The sequence below is a fragment of the Coturnix japonica genome, chromosome 2, assembly GCF_054131305.1.
Source record: "Coturnix japonica strain WE chromosome 2, WE-NBRP24, whole genome shotgun sequence".
Taxonomy (NCBI): Eukaryota; Metazoa; Chordata; class Aves; order Galliformes; family Phasianidae; genus Coturnix; species Coturnix japonica.
Genome location: NC_140664.1, coordinates 4927408 through 4945492, shown reverse-complemented (window position 1 = coordinate 4945492; position 18085 = coordinate 4927408). Strand labels below are relative to the sequence as shown.

Below are 18085 nucleotides of genomic sequence, written 5' to 3'. Positions count from 1 at the left end.
GACTTAGGGAAATGCATATGTATTAAATAGTCTTACTAAAACAGAGAAGAAACAGCAGCTCTCTCAGATCACACAACCTGTTGGGAAGCAGCATGCCATAGGTCTGATGGTCACAAGGTGAGAAAACATAGCTGTGTCCAATGGCAGGGTGGAGACAACTTACATTAGGTTTCTTTGCATCACAGTCTATACCTAAAGATTAACTATGCCTAAGGTCACATTAAATAAAACATGTAAAAACAGGAAATAGCATCACATTGGCAATGCAGGAGTGCAAAGTAGGCCTAGATGCTGAAAGAAATACCTACAAAAATATACCTACAAAAATACCTACAAAAAAAGAAATACATGCTGAAAGAAATACCTACAAAAGGTGACAATGTGATACCCTTGTTGGTATAGTCACCAGGGTTATTCTTGAGACTACTAAAGGTGTTCAGGTAAAGATAATTTTTTAGCTTTGTTTGAAGGTAAGGATTGAAGAATCAAGAAAAAAGGTATTCATGGAGGCTCTAGCAAAAAGAAAAGCAGGAGATGAAATCAGTTAATGGAAAATAAACTATGCAAACTTTGGAATGACTGGGTAAAGCAGAATTGCTTAAGGCAATTTAGGTTACTCAAGAGATTGTAAATTAGGAGAATCATAAGGTCTTGCTGTGGTCACAGCATTTGTTTTAAAAGGAAGGGATAAATAAATATTAAATATTGACCTAGGAATTGGCAATTACTTAATAACATTCAAAATCAAAATTATTGTGCATATGTATTGAATTAGAATACTCTTGAGAGAATTCTCTATGGGCATGACATTTAGCACCCAAATGACAAGCTGGAGTGAAATATGATGGTCTGTCCTGGTGATAGTTATCAAATGGAAATTTATGTCCACAAAGAAAACAGTCATTCATCTGGGCTGATACATATTGGCATGCTATGACTACTGCAGAAGCGCACCATGACTAATCATTATATAATGACATACTTACATAAACCTTCAAACGGGTCTAACTCTATTGTTACAAGTTCTCACTTTCCTCCTGTATCACCTATTAGCTACGTCAAATGCAGCAGTAGAAGAGATCTTCTCTTAACATGTAGAAAGCACCAGAGAAGCCTATGAGTCCTAATGAAAGCTTTGGCCTGAATTCCTAGTTTTCATACAACCACGTAATAGCTTCCTCTTTCAAGCTTGGCCTATCTTAAGCAAGGGAAAAGTAAAGAGGATTGGTCAGTGAATATTTATGAAGTACTTTGAAGTAAAAACTCAGTATTCCTACTAGTGATTTCCAAAGCTCTGTGCTAAGGTTTCAGACCTTGAGGATACAATCTTTTAAAGCCAATCAATTTCAGCTTCCAGTGCTGTCAGCGCAAAGACCGGAAAACTTCACTTCTGAAAACAAGTGAACAATTTTGTTAAAGAGAAATGGGCAGCACTAAAGGCTGAGAAAAGATTCATTTCCAGACAAATTTTAAATGATCGTTATTTGTCTCTAGTGTTTTCTTGTTATCCAGCTCTACCAGGGAAAATTTGCACCTCAGAGAATAAAACAGAATAGCTAATTATTACAACTGTGATCCAGTCTAATTTTCACATACATTCTAGCACCCCAAAAAAGGTTTACATTAAGTGCACTTTCCTGTCTTCCTTCCTCAGCTTTTAATAGTGTCCTTCAAGGTCCTGGGATCCTTACTCTTTGTTGCCCCTTTACTTCTTGTGATCAATCATCTTTCCAGAGAATTTATTCATCTGGGCTATCTGTCAAACCTCACTAGACAAACTTATTTTACTCATTGGAGTCTGGAAGAAATGTTATGTTCCTGTTTGTTTGTTTGTTTGTTTGTTTGTTTTCCTCTCCAGAGAAGAATCCCACAGAGATGAGTCTCATTTCAAATACAGTCATGTCCACCACTCTGTCTGAGTTCTTGAAAAACTACCTTCTCCACTGTGAAGTAAGAGTTTTGCTTAAGAATAAACACAGCCTCCACAGATATATCAAAGCAAATGTTTGCAGTTGGAAAGGAAACCTTTATCAATACTGCTAATGAAATTAAATTTATATAAAGAAGCTTTATATGAAAGGACAGTGCCTTCAGATTCCAAAGTTTAAGACAATATTGCTCACTGTACAGCTGATATTTGCTACAAAGTTAATTCTTAATATATATTTCCCTATATATAATTCAACATATAAAAACATTCTAAAAATGAGTCGGTGTTGATTGCTATATTGTGACAAAGTCCAACCAGTTAGATATTTTATACTGTTAAAGCAAACTTAAAATATCCTTTGTTATCAAGACAATATTCTATTAAAAAGAAGAAAAGAAGAAAAGAAGGAAAAAAAAAAAGAAAAAGAAAAAAAAGAAAAAAAGAGGGAGACTATTCTGAGAACATTAAAATGACAGATAAGCTAGACAGTTATTGCTAATATTTCCCCCAGTGTTCTGGCAGCAAAAGAAAGATAAAAACTGCGTTATATCATTTCACTGGAGTGATGTCTCCTAAATTTTTTTGGAGTTTCTATAGAAGCTCTCTATGACATCCTCTAAGGATCAAGTTGCATGGACCTAATCACACTCCACTGAAATCAGACTCCAGGCCATGGAAGAACATTGTATGTATAGGAACACAGAAACCTTTAGGTATGTTCATCCATCAATCACAGTATTGATAGCAGTGTAGAGTATTGGAAAGGCCACCAGTTTCTGCAGTAATACAGAAGAGACCTCACAGTCATGTGAACAACAGGTTAAGAATGCTGTCTAATGTGCAGGGCAAGAAATCATCAACCTAAGTTTAAGAAGCACAACACTGATATGCCGTCATATTCAGTATACTCAGAATTTAAAAAAAAAAAAAAAAAAAAAAAAAAGGCATTGTGAGACCTTGAAATAAACACAATTCTTTTGTTGCACTTCTTTTTATACACTGCATACACACATGCACACATTATGTATATATATGTAAACTGGCCCCTCAGTAACTTTAAAAGTTTTCCATGTGCAGACTCCTGAAAATTTTCTAAAAGAGGAATAGATCACTACAGAACTACAGAACTTACTGAAGACTGCTGATGTTTGGGGATTGCTTTTCTTCTTTGTGTTTAACACTTCCTTAGAAGTCAGTTTCTTCAGACCCAAACCGCTGCACTGCACAAAAGCTTAACCTAAAGGTCTCAATATGTTTAACATTGTGTAAATAGTTTACCAAGGAAGAAGGATGCTGACACATAAGTTTGGTTGACACTAAAATTTTGAGGCTGAAAAGCCATAAAGAATTCCAAAAACAAGATGTGGTATCAGAAGTTTTCGATTTCTGACACAGAATTTATTTTTAACTGAGTAAATTCAGCTTTTGTCTTTAAAATGTTAGTTCTTAAAAGGAAAGCAAACAACCAAACAAACAACAAAAAAACCTAACCCACAATAGTGTCCACCTATTCTAATATTACAGAAATACTTGATCTTAGTCTCAGCTTTTTCTATATTCCTACTTATTCCTTTCTATTTCAAAACATGCCAACACTGCAAGATCAGATTCTTTTCAATTTGCTAGCAACTCTTTTCTTGAACTAATTCTATGTAATTTTTTTACTTTTCTTCTTTAGAAGACAGCAAGTTTTATCCTGTGTGCATACAGATAATTTCCTGGGGTTTTCATGTGAGTTTTTTTGTTTTCATTTTTCAATTCTCCTATTTCAGAAATCTATACTACTTTACCTTAGATCTGTCTTGATAGTCTTGACATCTGGAACCAACTTCGTAACTTTTTATGTTCATTTCTTTCATTACACAAGGTTGGTCAGTTATGTTTCTAAATGAAATTACAATTTCATTAAAAAAAAAAAAAGTTTTTTTTTTTTTTTTTTTGGCGGGGGGGGGAACTGCTATGATATTTATTTATCAAAATGGTGTGAAAACTTACAGAAATGTATTGAAATTTGTCATTTAAAATGCTGGTAACTTTTAATTTTTTAGAAAATGCTAAATAGAAAAGTGAAAAATGGGTCATTTTCAGTACTGTTAAAAAGAACTCTGAAATCGTTGTATTGATAGACTTCTAAATGTTTTAACAAGCTGTAACCATAAAATAACTAGGACTACACATGGCACTGCAGATGGACATTAGTAAAACCTTATTTAAGCATTGCAGAGGACACCTTATGTTTTTAAGCTTTCCATAACACTCACTGCTCTTGTTCACCAATCCATTTCCATTGGATTATTTTTACAGGGGGTATTATTGGTCAGATTTTGAATTTCAGGGTCAGAATTATATACAAAAACAATTATTTGGGGGTAAATGCATTTAGATACAACTGTAAAAGTAAAAAAAAAAAATAAAATTAACAAGAAGCACAAAAATGGTATGACATAAATGTAAACAGAAGTCTTAAAAGATGCCTCTGTTATTTCACAAGTAATCCAATAGTCTCTTACCAGTTTGGCAGCTTCTAATTTGAACAAAAGTTTAACTAATTTAAGGGTTTCTTTTAAAAGACAAATATCAAGGTTTATTTATTTATTTATTTTTCATTCTATGTTAAATATTACTCCCCTTCCCATGAATATGTTCATGTTACAAATTATTACAAATAATGAAATAATTTTCTCTTGACAAATGGAAACACTGAAACTTTCGTGAATGTTGACTTTTCAGTTCATCCTAAAGGAGGTTTTAACCTGAGTTCATACATGTTTCTTTTCTCTTGTGTTAATCATCCCAAAGTGCTACAGATGTGTTTGTTGATACATAAATAATCATTAAATCAAGAATTGGGTTAGTATTTGAGAGAAACTGCAAACACACTGGTCACGCCTCATTTAGATAATTAACCATCTATATTCTGATTCTCTCCTTTGGAAATCATTCATGTCTTTATGTGGACAAACAACATAAAAACTGAAAAGGAATATTTGTTTCTTCCAAAAGCACCAATATTTGGAAGCCTGAATGCCTTAAAGCCATAGCACTTTATTTTCTGGAAACAGAAATGGAAATGGATAGTCTGAAAGTCCCACCTGATCTCATTTCTAATATTAGAAGCTTTTGGCTAAGGGATTCTCCTCCATTCAGTGAAATGGTTTGCTTCTGTTACCCCACACTTCAGGCACTATTTGAAGTAGTTGAGTCCTGCCACAAGGAAAAATTTCTCCAGGAAAAGTTCAGAGTCCAGCACAGCAATGTGGGCGGCTCGGCCTATCAATGTGTTGGCGGTGTTTGGTAGAGCATGGAACACGTTGTGTCTGATCAAAGTGCAGTCCTTTGCCCCAATCAAAGGCTGAAGTAGATTGTTAATCATTTCTGCATAAACAGGACCTGCAAAGGATTTTAGATGTTACACTTACATGCCAAAGACGTCAGACCTCCTCTTTCCTTCCATGTCATATAATGACAGGCTCAATGGAAAATGGAAACAAGGACAAAATGCCATGGAAAACACTTTATCATAAAGATTTGCCAAGTAACAGCATGTTTCAAATGTCATTCTTCATTCTGTACCCAGGGAAGTCTAGTGAAGCCCCTAGTACAAAGAGTGGGACATACCTCAATCCTATTTCCCCTGGGATGGAATTTCCTCATTTCCTCTAGGGAAGAGGGTTGGACTCATGCTGTCTGTGAAGCTGAATGTAAAAGGTTCTGGCAAGACATAGAGGCCTATTAAGGTTTCTCTGGATAATCTGATGCAAGACCATCATACCTTTCTGCAGACAGCTGTGGAGTTTATAGGGCAACAACAACAGCTCAGGAAACTTGTACTCATGAACATACAATGAATGTAGATCTAGCATATACTAGACCAAAGATGTCCCTGGGACATATCCGGGGTAAAAAAGGAAGAGCTGTGTGAAGGTAACCATGTTGACTTTTGGGTTTGTGTACGTCTACTTCCAATGGATGTGAAACATGTATAAAGTTATACCAAACATTATTTCTGGAACTAGTATCAGACTGAAACTGTGTTATATTCAGTAAATGAGGGAAACTGTAAGTAACAAAGACAATACTAGAAATAGTGCACAGTCTGTGCTCACAGGAGAACTAAGCATCAGATGGATTGAGTCCTGACATGCTTTGCATGATTTTATTACAAACCAATATGATTTTAGATCTCTCAAATTACATGGCAATCATCCAAACACTACTGGAAACAAAGAGAAAACTCATTAAGTTTGGATGTGCTTGGAGAGATTTTATTGTATGAGACAATACTAACAATTCAGTAAACTAAGGAGGAGCATTGTTAAGAACTAGTTCTATTTTCATCACTTAAAAAAGAAAAAAGTAATTAGGAGGGAAAGGGGAAGAATCAATAAGAAATCTTTGATCACAACCTAATTGAAATTTATATTTATCAAACAAATAACATCTTTAAAAGCTTTTCTTGATTTGAGTCATTTCCTGTGGGAAAACAACACTTTCTTCCTTATCAAATACTCATGTGAGTTTTGATCACACTGATGAAAGACTCTTGTGATATATAACAAACTCAGTTGCACAAAAAACACTACTTCTCAACAGCTTTGCAAATACAGAAAAGATCTTAAACATACCTGTATGCCTGTCTTTAAGTGCATTTTTGCACATTTCTATTCTTGCTGAATGAAAAGGTACATATCTGTCTTGGGGTGAGGCCACTAATACAACATTTTTAAAGTACTGAAGACCTGTAATAAATGCATTAAATACATTTATAAAACAATCATAAAATCTCAGAATCCAAAATAGAACCATAGAAAGCATTCCAACCCCCTTGCTGAGGGCAAAGTTGCCAACCATATCAGACACTAGATAAGGCTGCCCAGGGCACTGTACAGTCTGGCTTTGAATGCCTCCAGAGATGGGGCATCCACAACTTCTCTGTTCCAGCACAGTGATGGGCAGTACAAACACATTCATGTTAAATAACACTTTAAAATCTACAGTGCAAAATAGTTAAAGAATAATTAAAACATAAAGCACAAACTAAAATTCATAAGATCTAAGCTTTAAAACTATTTATCCTACTTTTGTGAACTATTTATTACTTACTATAAATACTATAAATATTACTATTTATTGCTTACTTATGTAGGTTAGTTATGAATCAACCATTTAAACAAACAAACAAACAAACAAAAAGCTGTCTAGATTTCAAACGGTGATTGATTAGAATCTTCACCTTGCAAATATTTATGCCTATAAATACTGGAAACATGAGTGCTTACAGATCACATAATTGGGGATCACATTCAAAAATTAGCATGCACAAAAAACCAAACGAGGAGTAAAATGGAAAAAAAAAGAACTGAAAGAGAGAGGGAGGAAATAAATTAATTCCATTGCTATGACATCACACTATTATATCAGTATGGAAAGAGCCTTGGGATCCAGTCCCTGATACCTGCAGGGATAAATATATGATGATAGTACATGGACTCAAAATCATGAATTCTCCCTCTTCTCTGGAGGCTATGGGGCTGCCACTGGCTACAGAAAAATGTTTCTGATGCTTACTCTGTATGTGGTTTCTTGAGCCCTCCATCAAACTCATTCAGGGGGAAGCAGAAATATGAACATACGAACTAGAAGGCCAGAGATTAGTCTGAACACAGTAGGGCTGTGTAGTTGACCTTCATCTTTCCCTTCCCCTTTTAGAAATTAAGTCCGGAACCAATTCCTCAGCTTTCTAGATTTCATAGAAAAGTTGACCGTCACCACCACAAGAGAGATCTGTCAACTACCTACTAAATATCACAGAGACCATCATTTTTTTCCTATGTAATCAAACCAATTTTGTTTTTGGCTTTTGCTTGGAACAAGATTTAGGTGAAGCATCAGTGATTTTTACCATAACTAAAATCTTAGGTGAAGTGGCTCAATAAAGAATAATGGCTTTCATTTTAAGACAAGCATAAGGAACATTAATTAGATCATGTACTGTGTTGAGAATATAATTAAACAGCTCTATGTCTGTCAGAAAAAAAACACAACCCCAAAACATCAACAAACTGTACTCATCTTCTCATCTTACACTGTTTTCACTTTCTAACAGCAAAGGAACAGAGTGAAAGAAAAAAAAAGTATCATTTAGTGACTCTCCATGTAGAAAGAGATTCTGAGAAGATGAATGCTGATTCTATTTTTGCAGCTTTGGTATCTGATACGGAGCTGGGAGGAAGACAGGTGATTCTTTATTTATTTATTTATTTATTATTAATTTTTTTTAAGTAAAACTTGGAATGCCAGTGTTTTGGTAACTCAGTGTCTAAATTATGTTAAGTAAGTAGATGTTGTTGTTTTATTTTGTGAGACAGCTTTTTTCTTTTAAAAATGGAATAGTGCTCAAAACAAATGATTAAGTAACTGTAGAAACAAAGCCAGTAAATGCATGCTTAGCACACATTTGCTCATATGTAACATTAAAAGTAACACTTAGAAGAGTACATTTGCCTGAGAAGAAGGATTGTGCTAACTTTCTTTTCTTAGGGAAAACATAGTTTATTTCATTTATTCAAAGAAAGGGTAATGTGATCTCTTTGAAGAGAATATTTTTGCAATGTGAGGCCATATATCTCACTCTACAGTACAGAGGTATAACAGTAGACATGAATAAAATTTGCTCCTCATCTCACAGCATCTATTTCCTAGAGATCAGAAATATTAAATTTAAAAAATGAAATGAAATAAAATAAAATAAAATAAAATAAAATAAAATAAAATAAAATAAAATAAAATAAAATAAAATAAAATAAAATAAAATAGAAGAAAAATGATTTGCATCTATTAAAATAAATTAAGTGATGGTGGCCTGTTATTTCTTGCTTGAAGAATATGGAATTAGGTATAGGTTTGCTTCATTATAGAGGCTTTAATTGGGCACTAGCTGTTTGGCAACTATTCATTTATAACTGCTGCAGAAAAGAAAAGGCACAAATAAAACAGATATTAATGTTAGAATGAGTCACCCTTCTCAAAAGCCAGAACATGTAAAGAAAAATCAGTAATAGTATGCATGTTTTTTATGCCTTGGAGGACACAGCAATCTAGCAGAATCCTTTGGAATAACTCCCAACATCTGCACAGTTACATCAAGCCCCACTCACCTGTTTTTTGGCTGAGCTGGTAAAGGAAACACTTGCGCAGATCTGCATTGTCCCTGAAGGTCAATTGCAAAAGTGACCCTGATTTTTTCAATTTCTGCATGAGCCATAGACCTGCAATGAAAATGTGTGTGTATTTTTACCATTTTGCTAATTATCAACCAAAAGGATTAAATATATTTTCCTTTAATAATAAACTCAAAGAAAATACAGTAAGGTTAGCACTTTAAGTCCCTTATTTTATGTCTTTGTTTCCTCTTGTATTGCTAATAAACAAGGAGAAAAGTCTAGGGGTCTCACTTAGATTGTCCAGTGTTGTGGAAACATAAAGGAAGGCTAAACATCAGGACATTCAATTCCCATACTGTAGTGTTTTCTTCACCTTTGGAGATTCCTCTATTTACTGGCAGTATAAAGAGAAGTGGAAGAACACAGAGAAAGTGAGTACTTGTTTTGTTGCTCTACACCTGTGGATTTTCCAGGGAACAGCCTTAGACCATACAATAGCTGCTCTCCCATTAACACTTACCTGTACTAACCAAAGTACTGTTGTTGTAAAGGGTTCCAAGGTGAGGCCCAGACAGGGATAGGAAGGTGTGCAACTTGTTGAGGTAATAGCGAAACCTGGGGCGAGTCAGCACAGATCTGATGATGACATTGCCAAGAGAATGTCCAATGAAACTGTTGGGAAAAACAGAATAAAATTAATACAAAGAAACATGCATAATTTTTAAATTAAACATAAGATCAACATGAATTGTTCTCAAGTGGCCTCTATCATGGCTTTTAGAAACATCATTTAGCTGTCATTTTATATTTTGTTAAGCCTCATTGCTACTCTACCACATACTGCAATGTAAAAATTCAGCTCACTGACCTCAATGGCTTTTGACAGAGGGCACTTTTGGAAAATTTAATTTCACTGAATGATGTTCACGGCCACAGATAGTTACCGACAATTAACTGTCAGAATGCTTACCTTATTCGGGATATGGAGAGGTTATACAACTGAATATGCTGAATAATTTCATCCAACAATCGGTCGGTCATTGTATCAAAATCAGCAAAAGTATCAGTCTGGTGAAAAAAGGTTTCAGTAGGTGAATCACAAATTATTACAGTATACATCATATATCCCAGGCTATTGATATTTTCAAAATCATAAGCACAGAAGTAATAACTAATCCAATTATTTTGTATGAATGCTCATTGAGAGCAGAATTTTTCTCAGTTTCCTGATCTTCTAAAAATTTAAGCTCTTTTGAAAACTACTGTGAAATTTCACTTTCAGTTTATTAGAAAAATACTTCAGCTAACATTGCAAACTTTCCCAAGACAAGTATTTCTCACGTCATCAGAAACAACCAGTTACTATCACTCACATGGCTGTTGGCACAGCTCACATGGAAATTCACAGTCTTCACTGAACTCTCAGGTGAGGTAAGGCAAAATCTTTTGTCAGAGTTTATTTGACCCTACATTGTATTTCTAGTTTCAGACATGTAACACGAGAATTAATTTTCAGACAAGAATAATCCTAGACTTCCTTTGTAGGAAGTGGAATTAGGACCCTGTAGATGACACTATTTTAAGGGATTGAATCACTTTCTGTAGTTGCTTCTGTTTTCTCCAATGACAGAGCCTCTAACTTTGGCATGATAACATTAACCTTGGTCTATAATTTGTTAATAGTAAATCTAACAATATCAGGCTGAGTGACTTCTCCTTCTCTGGAAATATTCAAAACCTGCCTGAATGCCTACCTATGCAGCCTGCTGTAGGAGTCCTGCTTTGCAGGAGGATTGGAATCAATGATCTGTAGAGGTCCCTTCCAATCCTATAATTATGGGATTCTGTGATTGTGTGATTTCCAATTCATAATTAAGACTTGAAGTGGCCTGAGTTAATAGTGGTAAGAATTGCTAATGCTTAGCCTCTGAGCCATATTCTGAACAACAAATAAAAGCTTTTGACATTGAGAATTGAACAGATTACTATGATAAAATAATTTACAGCATTATACAAGGTCTGTTCCAAAAGTGATGCATTCTATCTTATTATGTTGGCCCACAATGTCAGAGGCAGATGTTGATGGTATGGTAATAGAGTTTGAACCTTCCGGCCAGTGTTCTGTTACATTTTCTTGTTGTGTGACAGATGGCAGCAGAGAGGCAGTCTGACAAAATAGTGCCTGACATGGAAGTGTGTATGAAGCAAAGGCATGTCATTGATTTCCTCCATGAGGAAAAAAAGTCACCTACTGATATTCATTGATGCTACTGATTGCTCATGGAGAACAAACAGTGGATGTGAACACCTTGAGTCGGTGGGTGGTATGTTTCAGAAGTGGTGAGAGCAGGTCACCTCTGCTGTTGCATGTTTTTATAATCATGGCATACAGACTTCTGTTCATTGCTGGTGAAAATGCATAGCTAATGCTGTTGACTACGAAGAAAAATAACATTTTGTACCTGAGAATTTGGTCTATCAAACAGTACAATTGTGTTCTTTGTATCTGTTGTAGTTTCCATGAAAATAAATAGGAAGCATTGCTTTCAGAGCAATCTACATTACACATACACAGGTGATGCTGATGCTAAGGATGTGATCAAAAAATTATTAGGTCACTTAGTGAAATGTTGTTTGTATGTTGTCTGTTTGTTATTCTACAATATCAATAAGAGAATGTGTGCCAGATAGAGACTTAAACAATTTGTTGCTTCCAACAGTAATGGCAAATTGTGATACAAAAAAATACACATATTGTTTGACCTACGCATTTGCAGGCAGATCTTATTCAGAGCTGTGTCATCTGGCAAATCAATAGGACTCTAAATCAAATAACTAATGAGTTGCCACAGAAACAATCATCAAATTTTGGAGCAGCTATTCAGAGCAAACATATCTAGTAATTAACACTTTTGTGACACAATTTGTCTTGCTAATTGCAGCTCTAGCAAAAGAAAACATGAACATATTCACTTTGTAATACTGCATTAAAATAAATGTTCAGAAAAAACTACAAACAGTCCACTAACCTCCTGCCTGTTTGTTTAGTCTGCATTGATAATTAATGATTTCTTCTCAGGCTCATCATCCCAAATCATTCAGGTTGTTTAAAAGTGGAAAAATACCAGCTTGGACATTAATCACAACTAAAACACATCAAAAGTCTTATTTCACCATCTATCCTTCAGTATCTTCAGTATCTCGTTCTGACTGAGCTTGTCAAGTAGAGGACTGCCTAAAAAAGGTGGCTTCGCTTTTCCTCTCTTAAGGAAAATTCAGCTAAACATTTGATTTTGTGGATCATTTTAAGAATAGTTCCTAGTGCTATGTGAACTTTCTCATCTTTTTACACTATGGGATTGAAAGTTCCCATTATGACCACGGGACCATGGTAAGTAGAGGTGCAGTGAGATCTTCACTGAGGTGGCAAATTCAGACACCAATACCAAGTAGTCACTTCTAAGTATAAAAGCTATCGAGTAAAGGGTGGAGAGTTTTGACCCACTTTCTCAGCTGATCTTAAATCATAATAATGTTTCTGATCCAGCACTGGAAATCCTTATCTTATGCATAAGTGTAGGCCTCTGTGTCATAAATTTGAGTTCAGTGCAAAGCAGAGTGTTGAATTAATTTTTGTTGCCCTGCTTGGACTGGCAGTGAATTTTCCTGAAAGTAATTTCTTTATCATTTAAGAATACAAATCTCACAAAAATTGTAACAGGTGAAAAAATGTTTGATGCACCAAAAGAAGCTGACAACACCTTCTGGATATTTTACATCCTCCAGAGAACTTAACATCATTAAACATGTTGCTTTCTGCTTGTGTTGTCTCACTCAGTGTCCAACAGGCAGAGATTAGACAGTTTCAAATTCACAAGGTAAATCAATTTTCTTTGTGTAAGTTCTAGTCTTTTAAGTAATAACCTAATCTCTTTTGACTTCAGTGCTCTAAGTATTTCCAAATGGGTTTGATCTCCCTACCACCTTATACAAGAACAGGTGTTGGAGCTCAATCCCATTAAAACTCATTGAATTCCCTAGTACTACTGCTTAATCTAGGCTATGAAAGCCTTGCTGAAGGCCCTGTTTCAGCAACACCAACAACTTGCAGGAGATCTAATGGAAGTAAAATTTAGCTCTGTACTACCTGATTTCTTTCAGACATTAGGAAGTCCAGTTTTCCACTAGGGAGTCCCAGTTCTATAAAAGTCTTTACCAGCCGTAGATCTGCACTGTTACCTAGAAACAAATGACACTTTATAAGATGTAATTCGACAGAAAAAGTAATTGAGACTTAATTTAATACATTTATCTTCTAATATATCTTTGCACCAGGAAACTCTCGCTAAGTGCTGCCATGACAGCTTACCATACCATAGGATCATGCATTGAAACGGTAGGAGAGAAAGAACATTGATATCTGTGCAATGAGTGCTGGACCTTACCTCCTGCTTTTGAGCACTGCATGAGCTGCACAAATAGAATCATAGAATCATAGAATCACAAGGTTGGAAAGGACCTACATGATCATCTAGTCCAACCATCCTTCCATTACCGTTGCTACCACAAGTCACTACACCAGTGTGAAGGACAGGGCAAAGACTGAGCACAGAATAATTCAGTCCCCTATTTTCTGAACAGTATAGATAAAACAAGGGGTCACAAAAAGGCATATATCTGTCCCTTCCAATTTGCACCAAGTGATGACACCAGGTTTACCACAGACCTTCCGGGGCCCTTGGCACCTGTGCTTTGGGTATAAGGATGGGTAATCACATGCAGAATAGCTTGCCTCTCTGTATTTGCAATTAGACCTGGTTCTGAAATGCGGTCTTACAACATTTTGGAAAATGACCAAAATGCTCCAACTTCATACGAGACAAATTTTGAGGTATTCTGAACTATTCTGATGGAAAAGGATGCACTTTTTATGAGAAACACATTACTGCCATTCAGATACTGAATGGCAAACAATGCCCGCATAAGTCAGGGAGAGTTTCACACTTCTCTGAGGCTCAGCCCCTCCTTCTCTGTAGTCTCAAGATTAACACCTTCATCTAGCCCATTGAAACCAATAACTTTAAGAAGAATTTCAACTTTAACTTATCCATTTTCTGCCTAGAAGGCATCCATTCAAAATATTTCAGGCCAGTGAATATGGATTATTCATTCTAAAGCCAGCAAAAATCTTTCCTACAACACTGGTAAACTTTAAGTAATGCTTTCATCCCAGCGGCATATAGCTAAATAACCAGGTGCCTCCAAAAAGACATAAAGAGTTACTGTCATGTACTAATACTGTACACTGAAGGACTGATGTAAATTGGTGCAGAATTCTGCCTAAATTAAATATATATAAATATATATATATATATGCTGCAGTACTCATTTGTTGAGTACTTAATATTCTCCTAGACTCTTTATTATAATAACATGTAAACTAAACTTTGAGATAAATGTTTTCCTTAGACTCTGTTCTTTCACACTTCCTGTAGATCTGCCTTTTTCACTGTTGCTTACACCAGAATGACTCTTACACACAGCTGTTCCTCCAGGTCTTACCATCCAATCCATGGACACAGACAACCAGGTGAATTCCATCTTCCAAATTTTCTTCCTCTTCCTCTGGTGGAAAATATGGGATATCAGAAGCTAGTACAGATAAGTCACTGTACAGAAATCCTTCAATCTTCATTTCTTTTTTAAATTTTTCTTTGGCCTGATAAAAACTGGAGAATACATTAATTAATCACAGTAGAACAGGGCATTCAACAGCCTACCTTCAAACTAGAAATGAGAAGGTTCTTTTCTGATTGGGAGAAATCAGGATATAGGGAAGATAATAGGCTGAGAAAGAAGAGGGGAAAAAATCTATTCTCCAGGTACCTTGAATGTCCATTCTCCTATTTTCCAGTTTTAGCAACTGAAGCTAATTCCCTACAACCCAGCTGTGATCACCCTTTTAATCAGTAAAATCAAGCAGAAGATAAATAAAAGCTATGGCACTGCAATTATATAGGATCAGTATTCATGTCTGGGTAACCATGACTTCATAATGGAGGACCAAATCTTAAAGACTATATACACACCCAAATCCCACTCATTTCCATGTGGCTTATGACCTCTGAAAATCGTGGGTCTCTCTGTGTTTGTGTGTCTCTTGACTACTTAGATTATTTATTATGTATAAATCATATGTTTATTTGGATTACATACTGTAATTTCACAGGTAGCAGCTGTCTCTGAATATGAGTTTTCATTATCACAGAATCATTAAAGTTGGGATAGATCTCTAGGATCATGTAGTCCAACTGGCCACCTACCACTAATTTTTCCAACTAAACCATGCCCTTAAGTATTACATCAGCCTTTTCTTTAAATATGTCCAGGGAAAGTGACTCTACTGTCTCCCTGGGCAACCTGTTCTAGTACCTCACCACTCTTTCAGAGAATAAATTCTTCCCAGTATCTCATCTGAAACTCCCCTGGCACAACATGAGACTATTACCTCTTATGTTATTGCTGTTCCCTGAAAGAAAAGGCTGACCTTCACCTTGCCACAACCCATTTCCATATTAGGTCCCTGAACTTTTTCAAGGTGTCATAACATGACAGCAACATTGATTAATTAATCAGGATTCTTACTTCAGCATCCTTTCATTGGCCTCTTCATCCACCTCATCTGAATGAGAAGAAACAATTGCAAAAGAGCCCAGAGGCTGGCGTGTGATGGGAAATGCAGCCTGCTTTGCAGAGAAGCCAACCATCGCAGGGGTCTCTTTGAGCACAGAAGAAAAGGGAAGACATGTGGCCGTGCAAGAGACAGAGAGGTTAACCACATCAACAGCCTTTCTGCTTTCCAGTGCTACCCCATCCATTGTAACCGAGTGAAACCCGGTGCCATTAGCTACATGTTTCTGCTCTTGGTTGTCTTGTTCCTGAGGATATTTGTCCTGGTAGGGTTCTGCATCAGGATTTGCTGAGGCAGGTGAATCGTTGAGCTCAATTTCCTGTAACCCCTGCATTTCTGAATAAACCAGCAGGCTTTCATCAGCAAGAAATCTATTGCATTCTCCTTGCGTTGACCCAAATTCTGTTGAAGTCTCTGAAGGACCTGAAACAGTATTACAAATATGTGGTGCATGGTTTATGCTTTGTGAGAAACTGTCCTCTTCTGTTTTTCTCACATTGATGTACAAGTCTTGTTCTATTTTTAAGCTGTCCGGCTTAGATGTATCCTTTGGATCTGTAATGTACTTATCAAACTCACCTATACTTTTGTCCAAGTAATTATTAGCCCTTGGTGTTTTTAAGCTGCACTCATTGCTCTCCAGCGATTGACTTTCAGACTCATTATCTCTGAGAGGATTACATGCAGATGGTTCTGCACATTCCAAGTTACAGTAAGTCTCTGAGAAATCTTCCTTTGCCTCCTCCCTTTGTAGTTCTATTTTGCCATTACAGTCCTTGGCAGAGGGCCTGGGAGGTCCTACTGGTTCTAGTTGCTCACTTTCATTGGTGAGCTGACAAACAGAAAAATCCATCATTAATTGCCCATCTCCATTCTCTGTTTCCCTGCTGCTTTTAAAATATCCTCCCAAGGCTCCTGAGGTTGCTTCAATGTGTTTAGATATGTCCACCTCCTCTACGGGCTCCTCTGGGCTACTGATCTGAGGAGCTGAGACAGATTTGGTCAGTTTGGTAAGCTCCACTTCTCTCTCTTCTTCCTCAAAGGGCAAAGAGCTAATGGATGTGAGAGATGCTTGTATCCCGCTGGGCAGGCTGGTATTGCTTTCTGTGTGCCCACCCTCCAGAGAATTCCGGTGGATGGCATGTCTCCGTACCAAGGGGTGCAGGATCTCTCGATCACTGGGCAGCTCCAGAGCCCGGCTCCGAGCATCAGACCACGCCACTGAACTTGGTTCGCTTTCGATGCCTGAATCTGATATAATAGAGGAGGATCTCTTTATAACCCCTGACATCAGGGTAAATTCTTCACACTCCTCAGTTCGTTGCTCCTTTGCAAATAGCTTCACTTCCAAGCTGTGGGGGGGTAAAGCTTTCAAAACAGGCTGTGGAGGCTTGCTATCTGGATCTTGTGTTCTTTCAAGCCTGCTGAATTCACTCAGGGCAAGCTCAGAACTGAAATTATTCTCAGGATGACCAGATTCAGCTGTTTTATGTATTTCAGTCCTGCCTTCCAAGCCACAAGTCTCACATGCCCCGCACTCAATCTGAGCACTGACAATCAACATGGGCTCAGTTTTGTGGGCACCCTTATTGCTAGATTTCTTCTCTTCAGAGGTAATACCGACTGAATGCCTATTGTCTTTTAATAAAACTTCCTTGCATGTTTTAGACTCCTCTGAAATGCATTCTGTATTGCTTAGCTCTGAGACAGAAGTAGTTTCCTTACTTGAAACACAAACGTTTTCAGGTTTCCTTTGGCCTTCTTTGTTCGCTGTACATACCTGAGATGTGGAATGCTGGTTTAAACCCTTGGCTGCAAAAGCAGCACCTTCGGTATCAGTATACAAGCAAGGATTCCCATTTATCCTGTCTGTGTGTATCAGCAAAGTACCTTTCCCAAAGTCTCCTTTCATTTCTACAGTGGCATCAATTGATGCAAGATTTTCCTTCTCGTCTATTATATCAATTTGAGTATTGGCAGGAACCTCAAAATCTGGGAAAGTTTCCAAATTCTGATCTGAAAGAAAGAAATAAAAAAACAAAAACAGTTCATATCTACAATTTCCACTTTGCAAAACATACTACCCCAGTGTGATGTGGGACTTGGAAAAGTGATTGTAAGGCCTAGAAAAGTATGTATATTTATGCTAAATAAATTATCTCCACATTAGAAATATATTATAAATGCAAATGCCAGAGTTCATTTAACATGAATTATAATCAGTAATCAAGTTAAAATCAGGACAAAGAAAGATAGAATTATACTGAGAGAACTATATTTTATTGATACTATCTAAACTGC

The 18085-nt window shown here is 36.4% G+C and overlaps 1 protein-coding gene across 2 annotated transcripts in view; it reads right to left on the bottom strand.

The window, feature by feature from the left end:
• Positions 1-3654: 3654 nt before the first annotated feature.
• Positions 3655-18085, bottom strand: part of FAM135B (family with sequence similarity 135 member B) — a 178793-nt gene continuing 164362 nt past the window's right edge. For both annotated transcript variants that reach the window (XM_015856404.3, XM_015856405.3), the window contains 8 exons: positions 15739-17800; positions 14656-14822; positions 13241-13332; positions 10064-10161; positions 9614-9765; positions 9088-9198; positions 6556-6669; positions 3655-5320 (listed from right to left, as the gene is read on the bottom strand). In XM_015856404.3, coding sequence (XP_015711890.2) covers positions 5115-5320; positions 6556-6669; positions 9088-9198; positions 9614-9765; positions 10064-10161; positions 13241-13332; positions 14656-14822; positions 15739-17800 — 3002 coding nt within the window. In that variant the 3' untranslated portion in view covers positions 3655-5114. The remainder of the gene's footprint in view (positions 5321-6555; positions 6670-9087; positions 9199-9613; positions 9766-10063; positions 10162-13240; positions 13333-14655; positions 14823-15738; positions 17801-18085) is intronic.